This window comes from Manis pentadactyla, chromosome 1 (assembly GCF_030020395.1).
Source record: "Manis pentadactyla isolate mManPen7 chromosome 1, mManPen7.hap1, whole genome shotgun sequence".
Taxonomy (NCBI): domain Eukaryota; kingdom Metazoa; phylum Chordata; class Mammalia; order Pholidota; family Manidae; genus Manis; species Manis pentadactyla.
In genome coordinates, this window is record NC_080019.1 from 158,820,160 (window position 1) to 158,839,157 (window position 18,998).

At 33.5% G+C, this 18,998-nt stretch overlaps 1 protein-coding gene across 10 annotated transcripts in view; it reads right to left on the reverse strand.

Moving 5' to 3' along the window:
* Window positions 1–18,998, reverse strand: part of SENP7 (SUMO specific peptidase 7) — a 208,348-nt gene that overhangs the window by 87,203 nt on the left and 102,147 nt on the right. For 4 of the 10 annotated variants that reach the window (XM_057502253.1, XM_036916464.2, XM_057502279.1 and 1 more), the window contains 2 exons: window positions 9,322–9,519; window positions 1,588–1,782 (listed from right to left, as the gene is read on the reverse strand). The exons of 1 other annotated variant lie outside the window; for it this stretch is intronic. In XM_057502253.1, coding sequence (XP_057358236.1) covers window positions 1,588–1,782; window positions 9,322–9,519 — 393 coding nt within the window. The remainder of the gene's footprint in view (window positions 1–1,587; window positions 1,783–9,321; window positions 9,520–18,998) is intronic. 5 more of the 10 variants (XM_057502256.1, XM_036916468.2, XM_057502289.1 and 2 more) reach the window with 2 other exon arrangements.

The following is an 18,998-nucleotide window of genomic DNA, read 5'->3' on the forward strand; positions in this document are numbered from 1 at the left end:
TTTGTTGTTTTGTCTTAGTATGTTAGCTAACGTTTGTTTTATCCTGTACAATCACTCAAATGTAGATACATTAGTTTCAGGTGTTAAAAAATACATTCCTGCCCTTTTTAACAGGGATGGACCTTAAGAAGATTAAGCTAAGTAAGCTAAGTTGGATAGAAAAAGATAAACTCTGTATAATATCACTTATGTATAGAATCTAAAACACTGAATTCAGAAACAGAGTAGATTGCTGGTTAACAGGGGTTGGGAAATTAAGGAAATGATCAAAGGATACAAACTTGATGAATAAGATGAGTAAGTTCTGGAGAGTTAATGAGCAATACAGTGAAAATAGTCAACAATATTGTATTATATACTTCAAGGTTTCTAAAAGACTAGATCTTAAATATCCTTACCACAGAAAAGAAATGATCATCTGATATGATGGAGATGCAAGCTAATGCTATGGTGGTAATCATATTGCAATATGTAAGCCTACCAAAGCAACACACTGTGCACCTTAAATTTACACAATGTTGTATGTCAATTCTATCTCAATAAAACAATGAATAAATAATAAAAGACAAAAAAATTGTCACTAATAATTGACTAAGCAGAACCTAGGTAAAAACATAAAATATTCTCCAAAGGGAGAAAAATTTTTAAATGATAAGTTCATAAGAAATAATTTACAAAAAATACAATGTGTTAGAAATGTTAAGAAATTTGTTACAGATCTTTAAAAAGGCAATTATAAATACTCTTCAATGTAATTAGACTTAAAAGAGAAATACATACCAGAAGTTACCTCTGAATGGTTCAGGGCAAAAACAAAAAAAAAATTTTTAACTGAAGCAGCAATTTTTCACTCAGATCAAACTATTTATTGTAATGGCTGAAAGCAGAAAATTAATAACTAAAGTTCACAGTAAATGAAAAGTTAAAAGATCTAGTAGTATTTACTAACTGACATCCTCTAGCTTCTTCCCACAATTTCTTTCTTATTTACATACCCCACACAAGCATCTCCCAGAGCTTAAAACAAAAAGCACTTTCAGATTTCCATTTCTCTTATTGGCACAGTAAGTCAGATTTGTTAATGGAATTCAACTATCTCAAACCATTTTTGTGAGGAACATGTTCATTCATTCAGCAAATATTTACTGAGTACTAAATACCAAGTACAGTTCTAGAATCTGAACATAAAAACAGTGAATAAGACAAGATAGAGGGATGGATTGATGGACAGACAGACAGACAACGAAATGAGTAAATAGGACAGAGAAGGAGGAGGAATAGATATAAGGGAATGGATTTCAATTATACCAGACAAATAAACTGAAATAATGAACTATGTAACTAAATTATCACTGAATCTGTATAATTGCCCAAAACACAAGTAGAAAGACCGGTACGTTTTGAAACTGATTATTAGTTATGGACTATTGGTTACAACAGCCACTCCAGCAATCAGGGAAGAAAAATTATATTAGCCATCAGTGCACATATTCTTCATGTTTACAATAACATGTCTGGGGGTAAGAAAAGAGGAAGGCTCATAAGAAAAACTATATTTATTTTGAGTGTAGTTATCGCTAAACATACCTTTCAGATAAAAAGGAGTTCTTGTGAGGATTTAGATTTTGACAAGATTCTAGGCTGCCATCAGATGATGAAGAAAGCTGCTCTGATTGCAAGTTGTCTGTATCACTCAAAATGGCCTCAGTTACAGATGAGGTCTTTATGTATTTTCTTCCTAACTCCGTTCCCAGGACATTCGTCAATATAACTCTGGGTATCCTGTCACACAAAATAAACACTGTACTGTATGGAAGTTTCCAGCAAAAAATGTTTTCTAGGAAGTTGAATTTTCAAACATTTCATCTTAGCACAAGTAAGCTATTAGATCTATACCACACTAGAAATCAACCCATATATACTCAAAATTTTGGATGAACACACTCTTTTTTTGTTTCTAGAAGTACTGTGTCTCATAAATAGGCATAGATTAGCCTGCCACTATAATGGCTTTAACTAATACTAAAGGATGCCATTAGGGTGCTTAAAATTTTAACTAATTTTTCTCAAAAAATGCTTTATTTTTCCTGTAGTTATTAAAAACACGTTACTACAGACCAACTTAAGAAATCGTTACTCTTCTCATTCAGGAGAAAGGTCCTTGATAGGTAATTACATGCTTACAATTGACAAATGACAAATGATAAATCCAACAGGAAAGACATCAGTCAGTTTACATCAATGGTAATCAGAGATTCCACACTGAAACAACACATATACTTATAGTAATACATATGCTTTAAACAATAGCATCAGGGAAAGAGTCAATAAATTAAATGTTTAGAAACTTAAACTCTATTTTTAAAGTGCCATTTTAAACTGTAAGGGTTCATGTACTGTACTTAGCTCAGTCTCTTCTTAAACAGAAGAGAATAGTATGGTTTTTTCTTAGCCAGTTTTTATTATGAACAACTGATGCCCTTTGCCACACTACAATGATGCCCTCAAGACAACTATTTGGTCTTGAACTGACTGGCTCAAACCAAATTATTCTGATTTTTCAGTTTTTGTTACTGCATATTTTAATTTTTCTATCTCCTCTTTATCAGATGTTCCCTTTGACTGTTATCAATACTTTACTAGCAGCACTTTACTGATCCTTTGTGCAAAAGAATAGATAACATTTAGAAAGGGCCAGAATACTTCTGTTTAAGTGAAAAAATGCGAGCTTTCCTGTACTTTGTGACATTTGCTATAGTACTTCAGGGTACTCTTTATCTTCAAGACATTGAAGCACTATGTTCTTTTCACTATGTTCCAGACAGCACAGAATTTCAGATCTTAGGAGAACCTTAAAATAATTCAGTCATCTTTTATTTTAAACATGAAGAACTCAAGCTCGCAAAGGTTAAATGGGTTCCCGAGTATAAGTAACCCTTCCCAGTAAAATAACCTGGAACCGTTCTTTTTTTTCTTTTTTAATTCCACCACACTGTATCCTCAATAATTACTTGCCATAGATCCCAGGTAACTAAGCTTTTCTACAGATATTTCAGGAAACCCTTGAAAATATTTATTTGCAGCACAGCCAACATAAAAAGCATTGCATGATTAAATAGTATATATGATCTAAAAATAAGCTAGTAGTAAATACAACCCCTGAACTCAGAGTTTCAGTGAAGAAAGAAGGGAAAGGAAATCTGCCATCTACTATAATCACTGTGAGGACAGGATGACAAAGATATATTTCTACCTCCTTGTATGATTTATATCTCTAAGGATCCTATTTATTACTCTCTGCTTTGTATATTTGATGCCTCACAGAACCCTCCTTAGATTCCTGGATCTGAAGTAAGAATAGAGGCAATATAGGACTCAGTAAGAAGTCTCAAGATTTCTTTTATCTGATCTCACACTAGGAATTGTTATGAAATGAATTACTAAAGACAACTCAACTGTGGTTCTCAATACTTTAGGAAAAATGCAGGAATATTAGTAAAGACAATTTTATTTAGGTTAAAAATACCTTTTTCCAAATAAATATTTTAGTGTAAATAAAAATGCACTTACTTTTAATAGATAAGAGAATCTGATATACTAAATTAACAACTCATTTTAAGAATTGACAATGAGCTCTTTTTATGGTCCTCTATCATTATTGAATTCTAAAATATGATTCATCATAAAAATAATTCAAAAACCATTGTATTTAAATAAAGAGAAAATGTGGGGCATATAGAAGACACATCAAAGAAGTGTCAGCTATCATTCAGTATCTCTGTTTAAATGCCTATTGTATGTTTAAATATGTTTAAAAATGTCAAGTCCCTCAAAAAAGTTCTCTCCAAATAGGGAAGATGGGGTCCACAGAAGATTAGTCTTATACAAAGTGTTGAAGAGAATAATAAGAAGAAAAAAAAAGTACAAATAACAGCAAGGAAAAGGAAAATTTTTAAAGATTAGAATTCTCTTCTGAATAATAAATGATCATCCTATTCTTGTATGGTTTGTTTTGAAGCTTGATTTTGAAGAAAGAAAAAGCAAATAAGGGATGTTTCAAAGAACCTTGGAGGATAAAGGAGATCTTTGAAGTTAAACAAATAACTACAAGTCTTTCTTAGAGAAAGAAATTTCAAAATTCACCCAAAAATCACTTGAAAAGAATATATCCCAAATGGCAGTAGAAGCTGCATCTCTGAAGCACAAGTGCCCTATAGGGCTTTTGAAACTATCAGAAGGTGCAAGGAACTATCTCAGCATGTCTACCATGGTGTAACTCAATTAGAAAGCACTCTGTTACTGTGTGAACAAAAGCCACAAGGAAAAATTTTAAGTAGAACACTTCAAGATTAATAAATTAGATGCCATATAAAATATGTAATAAAGTCCAATTCCTACTTGACTTATGAAAAAAACTAAAGTCAGAAGAGTGAAAAGCCGTGTAGCACAGGGGTTAAAGGCAAGGTTTCTGGAGTGAGAGAAACACAGGGTCAGGTCTTATTTCAACACTTAATAACTAAAAAACCTTAGGCAAGTTACCATAATTTACGCCTCTTAGCATTCATCTCTTCACCTCTAAAATAGGGAGAATAACATCTACCTTACAAAGTTGTTAAGATTAAATGAGAAAATAGATGTAAAGCAGCACAAGTCCTGGCACATAGTAAGTACATAAAATATGAAAATTCACTTTACTTTTCCTATTATTGAAGTCTTGCTCAAAGTCAAAATTATCCTTTCAAATAGTGCTTAATTATCATAATTTATCATGCTCCGCAATCTTAATGAACATATTTTATTAGAAAGATACATATTTAAATAGTTATCAACGCCTACAGTATATCCAGTTCTTCGTAACACACAGCCATAGTCCAAATATCTTTCAACAACTATTTACAATTTATGCAGTTTGGGTACCTTGAAGAGACCAAGAGCTTTGTGTGATAGCCTTAACAGAATACAAATGGATAAAGTGATGACTAAGTTCATAATACCTAAGATGTCTGTTGGTGTATGTAAATTAATAGACATGGAAATTCCAGAGATAGCCAGCATGTCCCAAGATTCTGAATTTACAAGAAATATATAAAGGTGTGTATTTCATCTCTCAAAATATGTAAAGAAGGACTGAAAATTGTCATTTCATAGTCTATCCAGGTTTTTTCCCTAGTATATAACTAGTATCAGTATGTAAAATAGAATTTAACTTTACTTACTAATATTATGAAATCACACTTCAAAATATAAGTATGTTAAAAGAAAGCAGTAACAAATTTTGTAATGCACTGAGATGAAGCAGAAAGTATACTAGCTTGAGAGGTAATGTCATTTTTTGACTGTGTCTCTGCATGGTTATTCTTTTTAACCCTCAGTTTTCTCAATTACAAATTGTGTGTTCCTTTGTTACATATGCAGTAAGATACATGAAAGATTCAAACAGTCAGATAAATAAGGGTGAAACTTTGAAAAACTGTTAAGAACTATTAATACAAACTTCATGTCAAGAGCAAATTTTTAAAGAAACAGAACCCTTGTCGAAAGATAACATAAGTATATCCGGTAATAAAGCTACAGTGTAACAAGCAAAAAGATTACAATACTAATTTAATTTTCATCTTGCTGTAACATAGATGAATGCCTTTCTAAAACTGTGGCATGTGACATTTTAATAGGGTTCTCAGAAATATATTCTTACCCCAGATGATATAATTCAAAATACGATTTCTAAATTAGTTCCTTAAGCTCTGTAGAAAAAAAATTTTAATTTTTGAGTAATTCTCTTAAAGAGATTCACAGATTTTCTAACATTCTTTTCTTTTACTAAGCTAAATTTCAAGTGAGTAAATTATCACTCAACTAAAATATTACTCACTAAAATAAATCTTAAGGTGACAGGAATACTGTAGTGTCCAAAAAGTCTTACCATCACAATATCTGGAATATGTAATTTTTAAAAACATCAAACATATGTATATTTAAGAAAAAAAATGAATAAATATAATTATACCATTTAGAGGGGTTCCAAGAACCAGGAGCTACCTTTTCTTAATGGAACATGGGTACACTGTATCCTCCTTCACTAACAATCTCTCGTGCCAGTTGATGAAAGCAGAAGACGGTTTATCTCCTCAAAAGCCTTATGTATGTGTCCCTCTAGGCTCTTTCTTGCCTAGTTTCATGTCAAGGTTTATAAAGGTCTGGAAATTTTTTCCCAGGAAAATAGATGTGAATCATATATTAAGTTAAAACCTACATTAAAATATGGTTTTGTTTTTTTTTTAATTTGGTAGCTTGAGATTCCTAAAACTCTTGAACCTTTTCTTCAGTATTTAAGTCTGATTTGGATCATGTTTTCTGTTTTTCTTCTCAATCTTATCCAGAAATTAAAAGGCTAAACTGTCCTTACATAAAAGTCAACATACTTAGATTAGTACTACTTTAAGATCCTAGAATGCAATTTCTGGAATCAAATGAGTAATTTTGGTTTACTCAATAATTAAACTTTAAAGTAAAATTTAAGACCAAAAATAAATATTTCTTTCATCTTTCTGAAATAATGAAGTCCTATCTAAGTAAAAATGAAAATAAGACCAAAATCATTACGTCAAAGTTAAGCAAAAGTTGAAGAAAGCCTAGGTCTCCTATTCTAGATAGGAAGTCCCAGACAGAAAACTTCTATCCAAAACTGTAACCTCAACAGTTCTCCAATTTTCTTATTTGAAGCTTGTAGTATCTCTTTTCCTGGTTGTCACCAAAATTATGGAGCAAATATTGGTTCTGATGGAGGAATATACATTTCAATAAAAAAGACTGGAGCTGTTAATCTGTGGAGAAGAAACCTCTTTCTTGTGTTAAGCAAACGTTAATTGGTCATTTACTATGTGCCCAATACTGTGCTACATAGTAGTAATAGAAGAAAAATAAGAAAATGTAGTCCCTGTCCTCAGGAAGTTTGCTGTCAGAGAAGGTGAGAAACTGAAAAACTAAGTATAGTGTTTGGGCTATGATATATGAATAGGCTGCTTAGCAAGATAAAGAAAGGTATCAAATGCAGGTGTAGGGAGTGCAGTCAAGGAAGACTGCCCAAGAAGATGGCATATGAGCTCAATAATAAAGACCAGTAGAAGTCAGTAAAAGGGCAAAGGAGAACTGTTTCCAAGATAAGAAAAAAACAGCATGATCTCAGTGGTATAAAACAGTATTAAACAGTATTATGCATTCAGTGAGCTACCAATTTCAATATAGTTCCCTAAGTCTAAATCACAGCATGAATGCAGAGTAGTGGGCAAACACACGGCTAGAGACAGGCAATGTGAGATCATTAAGGACCTTGTGTGCCAAGCTAAGGAATTTGAACTTTATTCTGAAGGTTATGTGGAGCCACAGAAAGATGTTAAACTAGAGAGTGACAAGTAACATCTGCCTTTTAGAAAGAACACTTTGGCAACAATACAAGGAAATAATCAAGAAGAAAAAGACTATTCACAGGAAGCCCAATCAAGTTACTATCACAATAATAAAGGCACAAAGTTACTAGGGCTTGAACCAAGGCAGTGACAATAAACATGGAGAAGAGATCATTTCAGAAGGTAAAAATAATCAGACATGGTAAATGACTGGGTATGAAGGGTATGGAAGAAAGAGGAGTCAGGAAAATACCCAAGTTCTAATATGGAGAACTGAGTGCATGGAAGAGTCATCTACTTGGATAGGGAGGGGACACAGAAACAGGAAGAAGTCCAAGAACACAGATGATGCATTCACTTTGGAGCAAATTCAATTTAGGGCACCTGGAACTGAGGAGGAAGGTCTGGACCACCCCAGGAAGTGCACAAGGGAAAAAAAAAAACCTCACATACCCACACAGTAAAAACCAAATTAGAATCTTATTGGGACTCTTTACTTCATATTATATTTAAATTTCATGAATATATACTCTAGCTGCTAAAAATTCCTAGAGAGAAAAACTATTCTTCTGAGAGAATGAAACATTACACTATTCTAATCACACTGTTCTAACTTGAAAAAGGACAAACATGGGATGATGGGACTGATAAGTTTGTCATTTGGAGGAAAGTTGAAACTTCTTCTGAAAAGCATCAAAAAGATTGGAAGGGTGATACCTTTAGCTCCTTTATTTAGATGTATCAGCACAGTAAGGGAATAGTTCACTCATGCTAAGAAGGAAAAAATACTAGGATCTAGGAAAATGAGAGCACACTGTTTCATATGTTACTGAATCTAAGCTGTGTGACTCTAAGATTTAGGATGCTTTATAAAGTCAAATTTATGTCAAGTATGATTGAGTAGTAGAGTCTTATTACTGAGCTTTCTATGATTTTAAAAAGAAGTGCCCTTTCTTTAAATTAATATATAATACTATGTCCAGATATCTTGATAGAATTGCACTTTTATTTTTTAAATAATTGTGTTGAAAGTTATCAGTTTTTACCTTGACTTGATTTAAGGCATTTATACACTATCATTCAGACTACAGAACATATAACCAAAACAGTACCTAGTTAATGACAGGTTATTTTAATTGAAAGCACAGTACCTCCCTGAAAAAATATTCATTTAAGCGTTAAAACCGTGAATGGAAATATATTTAAAATCGTGTATTATAAATCACAAGTTCCAGAGTTAATTCCCAATTTGTCAGCCTCAAACTCCATACACAAATCTTTTAAAAAATACAAAACACAAAACTGATTTTGTTGGTTTTCAAAATTAAATTACATATTTACTATTAAAAATCTAGGGGTAATATTCAATGTCCTTTTTAAAAAATGCATGTAAAATACAAGAAGACTCACAAAGTTAAAAGTGGTAAAGACCTAGATTAAATAATATTTTAAAGGTATGCTAAAGATGCAGAAAATAAAAAGTAAATGATCTATACATTCTGTCAACTCTGCCAAGGCACAGATATACATACCTTTCTAATTTTCTGCATCTTTAACATACCTTTAAAATACTGTTTCATCTAGGTCCATACTTATCTGTCCATATATATTTCTTCATTTTATGTCATAAATGAGCCACTCAAAATATATAAATTTGAATCAAATTATAAAGTAAGTTAAATGTATTAAGGATACTTCTTTTTAAAAATAATTCTATGTCAATTTACTTAACAAGTGAACTATCGTTAGCTTTGTATATTAAGATTATCAACTTTAAGATTTGCTTTAGAGTGAGGTACACCTGGATATGCAGATTTTCTTAAAGATTACTTCCAACAATCTTATTTTTAAGACTATTGGACTTATTTTATTTCAAATGTGGTAAGTTGAACAAAATCAATACTGAACAACATACCTTTTAGATAAATTAAGGCTTTGGTGAAGAGGTTCTAATTTTTGACATGTCTCTAGGCTGTCAACAGATGTCGAAGGCAATGAGTCTGATTGCACCTTGTTGGCATCACATAAATTAGCATCATTTCTAGGTAGGGTCTTTCTGAATTTTCGTCCTAAATCCGTCCATAGGACATTCGTCAACATAACTTTGAGTTGCCTGTTACACACATAAATAATTAATACATATTATACTAAACATTGTATAATACATGAATTCATCACAAACTATAATAAATGAAAACCTCCAGGAATTGTTATTTCAGTTCTTCAAGCAATTAACTAGAATAGTAAATAGCATAAGTAGAAAATCTGCCTAACCATTCTCAAATACACATTAAAGAGTAAACCCTATTTCAATTAAATTGGAACTTCCTGCAGCATTCAGTCTATATACTAAAACTGGAGTCATACTCATGTTCAGTTGTTGGATTCCTGGTAACCCATCTGCATGTATTCACACTATTAGTGGTACAATACACATTTTCACATATCATCACAGAGACAACCACTTTCTCAAATCAAAATGTATTTTTTTTTAGCATTTGTTGATTCGGAAAGCATTACTAAAACAGAATTAAGGGTGCAACAGTACATCATCTACAGTCTTAAGCCTACATGGTCTTAAGATACAGATTTAATTTTACCTTATTTCTAAAAATACATCAATTTAAAACTTTCACTTTTACTGAACCTATATCAGTTTCAAAAGTGAAATTGATAAATGCAAGCATTTCCAGTTTTTGCCTCATATTTTGCCCATCACTCATTCAATACATCTTTGTGCTGATAATACTTGGAGAACTGAGTTCTGGAACCACAGATGACAGTTTCTTGCAGTACTGTGAAAAGCTACTAAGTGGACTTGAAACATTGTCTAATGAAGAATGCTGAAAGAATTGGAAATGTTTAATCAGAAGATTGTCTATTCTACCCCCCGGTACCAGTTTTGGGCACTGTTTATTTACCAAATGTAAGAATATTAAGAAACAGAATGCCAAGTGCTCATGTATTTTTAAGACAAAACAAATCTCAAAGAAATCACTTGTTTGCAGCCACTTGGGACTATAGCTTCAGACCATCTGGAAGAAGGGTTCAAGTTTTCAGCAGAACTTCCACAGAACCCACTGAAACTCCAAACATTTTGAGTTTTAAACAGAAGTTTATAATCTGTAGGTTTTAGAATTACCACTGAAGAATAAAGAGATGAATGATATTTCTATGAGTGAATGCTAATAATTCATTTTTCATTCAACAAATACTTACCCAAATACCTTCTAGTGAAACAACTAGACATTCAGCAATGAACAAGTCAATTACAGTTCCTGCCTTCATGGAACTTCATGGAACTTCCTCCACAGAGGAATTACCCAGTTATTTAATTACAATTGTGTTGAGTGATCTGAAGGAAAAGTACAGATGCTGCACTTCTTCTGAACCAGATCAGGAAGATTTTACTGAGAATATGACCTTTAAGCTGAAACCTCAAAGGATAGGCACTATCCAAAAGAAAACAGGTAAAAATGCAGAGTGGTCCAAAAATGGGGACAAATGTAAACGCTCTGATATGAGTGAACCCTGTTCAAGGAAATTAAAGGACTTACCTGGCTCAAGTGCTTAAAGTGAAGAAAAAATTTTTATAAGATAAAGATGGGCATTTAGACAGGATTTTGTGGACTACAGTAAGGATTTAAGACTTTATATCAACAATAGAAATCAACTAATTTTAACACAAGAATGAAATCAGAGCTGCATTTTCAAAGATCACTTTGATCCTTACGAAGAATGAAACGGAAGCATTAAGAGTAAAGAGTAATAAAAATCAATTTAGAGAAGTAATGGTGACTCTATCAGGGATAGTTTATGGGAATGGTGCGAGCAGAAACCAGAATACAGTGTGATGAGTAAATAGGAAAGAGGAAAGGGTTACAGCAAATGTTGGTGGTTGACATATGGCTCTGAAAGGGAGATACAGGACAATAGCTGAAGATAGATGTGAGGTGTACGGAAGGTTTCCGTAGTTATTGGTTAGCTAGTTAGCTTAAGGTAGAAAATATTTGTGTAAGTTTAAGTGCTTATAGGAAGAGGTCAACAGAGTGGGAGATGTTGAAGATACAGGAGACAAAACAACTAATACATTAAGTTTCCTAAGAAGAAGCGCAGCAAGAACTAACATTACTTGAATATATGCTATAGACTAGGTACTATGCTAAGCATTTTAATGATTTACTTTATTTAATCCTCACAAGTACTCTCTGAGGTACAATGGTAATTCTTCTGCAACTTAAGAACAAGATATAATGATTAATAACTAAGAACACAGTAAAATGGGTAAGTAGTGTAAGTGGGATTCAAAACCATACTCTCACCTCTATTGCTAGCACTTTTAACTGCTTTATTATGCTGGTTTATGATGCGGGAAGGGACACCCCTTTCCTTCTTACAGGAAGTAGAAGGAACCAAGATAATCTTTTTCAAAGTGATACAAAATGTAAAAGAACCCAGACTTAAGAAGAGAAAAGGTTTGTTTCTTCATTATTGTGGAGATGGAGAACACAAGCTAACACAGCAGGATTATCTTGTAGTTTAGGAATCCAGTCAGATTAATAATCATGAATTTATATTGCCACAAATATGCTGTTTTGTCATTTTCTTTCCATCACTGCTCACCTTGGTGTCAGCACAGTGCAAAGAGATAACTAGGTTCGCAGGTGATCATTAATTACAATGGAGAGATCTGACAGCTACCATGTTAACCTTAAATAATAAAATGCAGGACTACCAACAGTGGGATTAGAAGACATTATGTATCCCTTGATATGATGCAATAAGCAAATAAAATAAGCTATGAACTATTCTTGCCAAAAATGTAACATGAACCCTTAGGATAAACCCAGACAAATCATAAAAATCTGGAATGTATAATGAATCACCCTGAATTTGATCCTTGATTTTTTTTTAAATAAAATAAAGGACATTCTGGGGACATTTAGGGAATTCTGATTCTAGACTTCATATTAGATAATATGAAATCATTGTTAATTTTCTTCGCAAAGTATTGTGTTTACTATATAAAAGAATGTTCCACGGAATTGCAGGCGGAAGTATTTAGAGGTGAAGCGCCATAACGTCTGAAACTTACCTTTATATGGTTCCAAAATAATGTGTATTATATATGTATGTGAATATTTGACAGTCATTTACATATACATATGAGAGAAGGCAAATGTGGAAAATGTTAACGACTGGTGAAACTAGATGAAGGATATATTAGTATTTGTTATACTTGACGAAATAATTCTGTCTGGAATCCTGAACCAAGAAAAGTATGAACTACAAGGAAAAAACGTTATGCTTGAACATAGTCACCATGGTGTTATTTATAAAAGTGACAAACTAAAATTAAGTGCAATAGCAAAGTGCTCAAGAAAACCACAATAAAGTCACTTAATGAAATGTTACTTATTAGTCTCTTAGAGTCTTCCATAAATTTTAAATGTGCCTGGCTTTCTGTGGTTTTTTTTTTCGTTTTTCTACTTGTATCTGTTTTCTATACTAAGCAAGCCCTATTTATGTGAAGAAAAATGTCAACTAATTATTTATTTTTTTAAAGAATTTTAAACAGTTCAGGCTTACCTAACCAAAAATTATCATTTGACTAGTGAAATGAATATGTAAAATCTTTTATAAGTTTTTATAACTGTACAACTTAAAATTCTAAATGATTAAATAAAAATAATTATAAAATCTTAAGGTATTCATTTAGTCAAAGAGGAAAAGTGTTATTAGGAATCTGTTAAATTATTTGGAAAATTATCACCCGGGGGGGTGGTAATTTTAATAATATAAAAATATCCAACACAGGAAAAAAGACATTTTGGTCACTCAGAGCAAAGAAGAATTTATGTGAAAAGTAACAAACCATTGGTGATTTCACTGATTATTCTAATAGTGTGGATCTAAAAGAAAAAGACAAATTGGATTCTCTGGGAAGATACCTATTTCATGTTTATGTATTTAGATTTACTGTAATTTGGCTAACTAAAAGTATCCTAGAGCAGTATACACATTAATTGAGCTATACACTAAGATTTATGCATTTTACTGGACATACCTCAATAAAAATTAAAATTAAAAAACATTTCAAAAAATAACATGCTATAAACATAATAAAGGCCATATATGACAAATCCACAACCAACATCACACTTAATGTGTGAAGGTGAAAGCTTTTCCTTTAAGATTTGGAACAAGACAAGGATGACAACTCCCCCACTTTTATTGAACATAGTTCTGGAACTCCTCGCCATGGCAATCACACAACACAAAGAAATAAAAGGCATCCAGATTGGTAATGAAGAAGTTGAACTGTCACTGTTTGCAGATGAGATGATACAGTACATATAAAACCCTAAAAGAATCCACTCCAAAACTACTAGAACTAGAATCTGAATTCAGCAAAGTTGCTGGATACAAAATTAATACACAGATATCTGTTGCATTCCTATACACTAATGATGAATGAACAGAAAGAGGAATCAGGAAAATAATTACATTCAAAATTGCCTCAAAAAGAATAAAATACCTAGGAATAAACCTAACCAAGGAAGTAAAAGACCTATACTCTGAAAACTGTAAGACACTCATGAGAGAAATTACAGAGGACACTAATAAATGGAAATCCATCCCACGCTCTTGGGTAGGAAGAATTAATATTGTCAAAATGGCCATCCTGCCTGAAGCAATCTACAGATTCAATGCAATCCCTATCAAAATATGAACAGCAATTTTCAATGAACTAGAGCAAATGGTTCTAAAATTCATATGGAACCACAAAAGACCACGAATAGCCAAAGCAATCCTGAGAATGAAGGATAAAGGAGGGTGGATTCCCCTCCCTGACTTCAAGCTCTACTACAAAGCAACAGTAATCAAGACAATTTAGTACTGGCACAAGAACAGACCTGTAGACCAATGAACAGACAAGAGAGACCAGACATAAACCCAAGCACATATGGTCAATTAATATATGATAAAGGAGCCATGGATATACAATGGGTAAATGACAGCCTCTTCAACAAACAGTGTTGGCAAAATTGGACACCTACATGCAAGAGAAAAAAACTGGATTATTGTCTGCCCAATATACAAAAGTTAACTCAAAACGGATCAAATACCTGAATCTAAGTAATGAAACCATAAAACTCTTAAAAGGCAACATAGGAAAAAAATCTCCTGAATATAAATATGAGCAACTTTTTTCTGAACGCATCTCCTCAAGCAAGGGAAACAAAAGCGAAAATGAACACATGGGACTACATCATGATAAAAAGCTTCTCTACAGTAAAGGACACCATCAACAGAACAAAAAGAAGTCATTCTACAGTATGGGAGAATGTATTCATAAACGACATATCCAACAAAGTGTTAACATCCAAAATACATAAGAACTCACATGACTCAACACCCAAAAAGCAAATAACCTGAATAAAAAATGGGCAAAGGATATGAACAGAAAATTCTCCAAAGAAGAAATTCCGATGGTCAACAGACAAAAGAAAAGATGCTCCACATCGCTAATTATCAGGGACATGCAAACGAAAACCACAATGAGATATCACCTCACACCAGTTAGTATGGCCACTATTGAAAAGACTAAGAATAGCAAATGCTGGCAAGGATGTGGGGAACAGGGAACCCTCCTACACTGCTGGTGGGAATGTAAGCTATTTCAACCATTATGGAAAGCAATATGGAGGCTCCTCAAAAAACTAAAAATAGAAATACCATTTGACCCGGGAATTCCACTCCTATGAATTTACCCAAAGAATATAATTTTTCAGATTCAAAAAGACATATGCACCCCTATGTTTATTGCAGCACTATTTACAATAGCCAAGATATGGAAGCAACCTAAGTGTCCATCAGTAGATGAATGGATAAAGAAGAGGTGGTACATATACACAATGGAATATTATTCAGCCATAAAAAAGAAACAAATCCTACCATTTGCAACAACATGGATGGTGCTGGAGGGTATTATGCTCAGTGACATAAGCCAGGTGGAGAAAGACAAGTACCAAATGATTTCCCTCATTGGAGTATAACGACGAAGCAAAACTGTAGAAACGAAACAGCAACAGACTTACAGACTCCAAGAAGGGACTAGCAGTTGCCAAGGAGGAGGGGTGGGAGAGAGTGGGGGTGGAGGGAGGGAAAAGGGGGTTCAGGGGTATTACGATTGGTACACATGGTGTGAGGGGGATCATGGGGAAGACAGTGTAGCACAGAGAAGCCAAATAGGGACTCTGTGGCATATTGCTATACTGTTGGGCAGTGACTGCAATGGGTTTGGGGGGAAACACAATAACATGGGTGAATGTAGTAACCATTCATGTGAAACCTTCATAAGAGTGTGTATCAATAATACCTTAATACAAAAAAAGTAAGAATAATATGCTATAGCAAAAGTCAGCAATCTTTTATCCCACATTATAAGGTAAAAAATTGTACATTTCTACATTTAGATTCCATAAGACTTCTATGGATACTGGATTAGAAACTTAAAGGTAAAGAACATTTAAACCACATAAAATAAAACCTTAACTAGTATTTAGAGAAACACATGTAGATGGCAATGGTACCCAAAAGAAGTAAGAAAGTTAGAGGAGGCAGGTTGGTTATAAAGGGGAGGAGAGTTGTAACTGCAAAGGCACATGACAACTTCAAGGGTAGCTTTCCATTCTGTATCTGAATGGTGGCCACATAAGCATAACTGCTTCATATAAAATATATATTAAATTATAACAAATAATTTATTAAAGTGTCAACGCTTTACTCATCTTTTGGGCAGGACCATATTTCATAGTAAAAATAAAGAGTAGAAAATAGCTTACACAAAGAGCTCCACGTAACCAAACATTCTAAATACAATTCCTGCTAAATAAGTTACTTGCTTAGGCTCTTTAGAACCACCCAAATACCTATTTACAAAATATGCTTTTACTCTGTAAAACATATATCACTATGAAATGTTGTTTACTTTTTAAATTTTTTATTAAGGTATTACTGATACACAGTCTAATGAAGGTTTCACATGAAAAAACAATTTGGTTACTATATTTAAGCATATTATCAAGTCCCCACCCATACCCCAATGCAGTCACTGTCCATCAGTGTAGTAAGATGCCACAAATTCACTATATGCCTTCTTTGTGCTACACTGTTTTCCTCGTGACCCCTCATACCATGTGTACTAAACATAATTACCCTCAATACCCATCGACCTCCCTCCCACAACCCTCCCCTTTGGTAAACACTAGTCCCATCTTGAAGTCTGTGAGTTTGCTGCTATTTTGTTCCTTCAGTTTTGCTTTGTTGTTATACTCTGCAAATGAGGGAAACCATTTGGCATTTGTCTTTCCCACCTGGCTTATTTCACTGAGCATATCCTCCAGATCTATCCATGTTGTTGCAAACGGTAGGATGTTTCTTTCTTATGGCTGAATAGTATTCCATTGTGCATGTGTACCACCTCTTCTTTATCCATTCGTCTACTAATGGACACTTAGGTTGCTTCCATATCTTAGCTATTGTAAGCAGTGCTGCAATAAACATAGGGAGGCATGTTTTTTGAGGCTGAGAGGTTGTATTCTTTGGGTAGATTCCAAGGAGTGGGATTCTCAGGTAAAATGGTATTTCTATTTTTAGTTTTTTGAGGAACCCCCATATTGCTTTCCACAATGGTTGAACTAGCTTACATTCCCACCAGCAGTGTAGGAGGGTTCCCCTTTCTCCACATCCTCGCCAGCATTTGTTGTTCTTAGTCTTTTCGATGTTGACCATCCTTACTGGTGTGAGGTGATATCTCATTGTGGTTTTAATATACATTTCTCTGATGATTAGTGATGTGGATGGAGCATCTTTTCATGTGTCTGTTGGCCATCTGAATTTATTCTTTGGAGAACTGTCTCTTCATATTCTCCACCATTCTTTAATCGGGTTATTTAGATTTTGTGTGTTGAGGCATGTAAGTTCTTGATATATTTTGGATGTTAACCCTTTGTCAGATATGTCATTGACAAATACATTCTCCCATACTGTAATATGCCTTTTTGTTCTGTTGATGGTGTCCTTTGCTGTACAGAAACTTTTTAGTTTGATGTACTCCCATGTGTTCATTTTTTATTTTGTTTCCCTTCCTCGAGGAGATAAGTTCAGGAAGAAGTTGCTCATGCTTATATTCAGGAGATGTTTGCCTATGTTGTCTTCTAAGAGTTTTATGGTTTCATGACTTGCATTCAGATCTTTGATACATTTCGAGTTTACTTTTGTGTATGGAGTTAAACAATAATCCAGTTTCATTCTCTTGCATGTAGCTGTCCAGTTTTGATAATACCAGCTGTTGAAGAGGTTGTCATTTCCCCATTGTATGTCTGTGGCTCCTTTATCATATACTAATTGACCATATATGGTTGGGTTTATATCAGGGTGCTCTAGTCTGTTCCATTGGTCTATAGGTCTGTTCTTGTAACAATACCAAATTGTCTTGATTACTGTGGCTTTGTAGTAGAGCTTGAAGTTGGGGAGCATAATCTGACCTGCTTTATTCTTCCTTCTCAGGATTGCTTTGGCTATTCGAGGTCTTTTCTGGTTCCATATGAATTTAGGATGATTTTCTCTACTTCATTGAAGAATGCTGTTGGTATTTTGATAGGAATTGCACTGAATCTGTACATTGCTTTAGGCAGGAGGGCCATTTTGACAATATTAATTCTTCCTATCCATGAGCACGGGACATGTTTCCATTTATTGGTATCTTCTTTAATTTCTCTCATGAGTGTCTTGTAGTTTTCAGTGTATAGTTCTTTCACTTCTTTGGTTAGGTTTATTCCTAGGTATTTTATTCTTCTTGATGCAACTGTGAATGGAATTATTTTCCTGATTTCTGCATATTAATTTTGTATCCTGCAACTTTGCTAGATTCAGATATTAGATCTAGTAGTTTGGGAGTGGATTCTTTAGGGATTTTTTATGTACAATATTACATCATCTGCAAACAGGGACTGTTTAACTTCTTCCTTGCCAATCTAGATTCTTTTTATTTCTTTGTGTTGTCTGATTGCTGTGCCTAGGACCTCCAGTACTATGTTGAATAGAAGTGTGGAGAGTTGTCACCCTTGTCTTGTTCCCAACCTTAAAGGAAAAACTTTCACCTTCTCCCTATTAAGTATGATGTTAGCTGTGGGTTTGTCATATATGGCCTTTATTATGTTTAGGTACTTACACTCTATACTCATTTTGTTGAGAGCTTTTATCATGAATGGATGTTGAATTTTGTCAAATACTTTTTCAGCATCAATGGGGATGATCATGTGGTATTTGTCCTTTTTGTTGATGTGGTGGATGATGTGAATTTTCAAATGTTGTACAATCCTTGCATCCATGGAATAAATCCTACTTGATCATGATGGATGATGTTTTTGATGTATTTTTTAATTCATTTTGATGAGTATTTTTCCATCTATGTTCATCAGGGATACTGTTCTGTAATTTTCTTTTTTTGTGGTGTCTTGGCTGGTTTTAGTATTAGAGTGATGCTGGCCTCATATAATGAGTTTGGATGTATTCCCTCCTCTT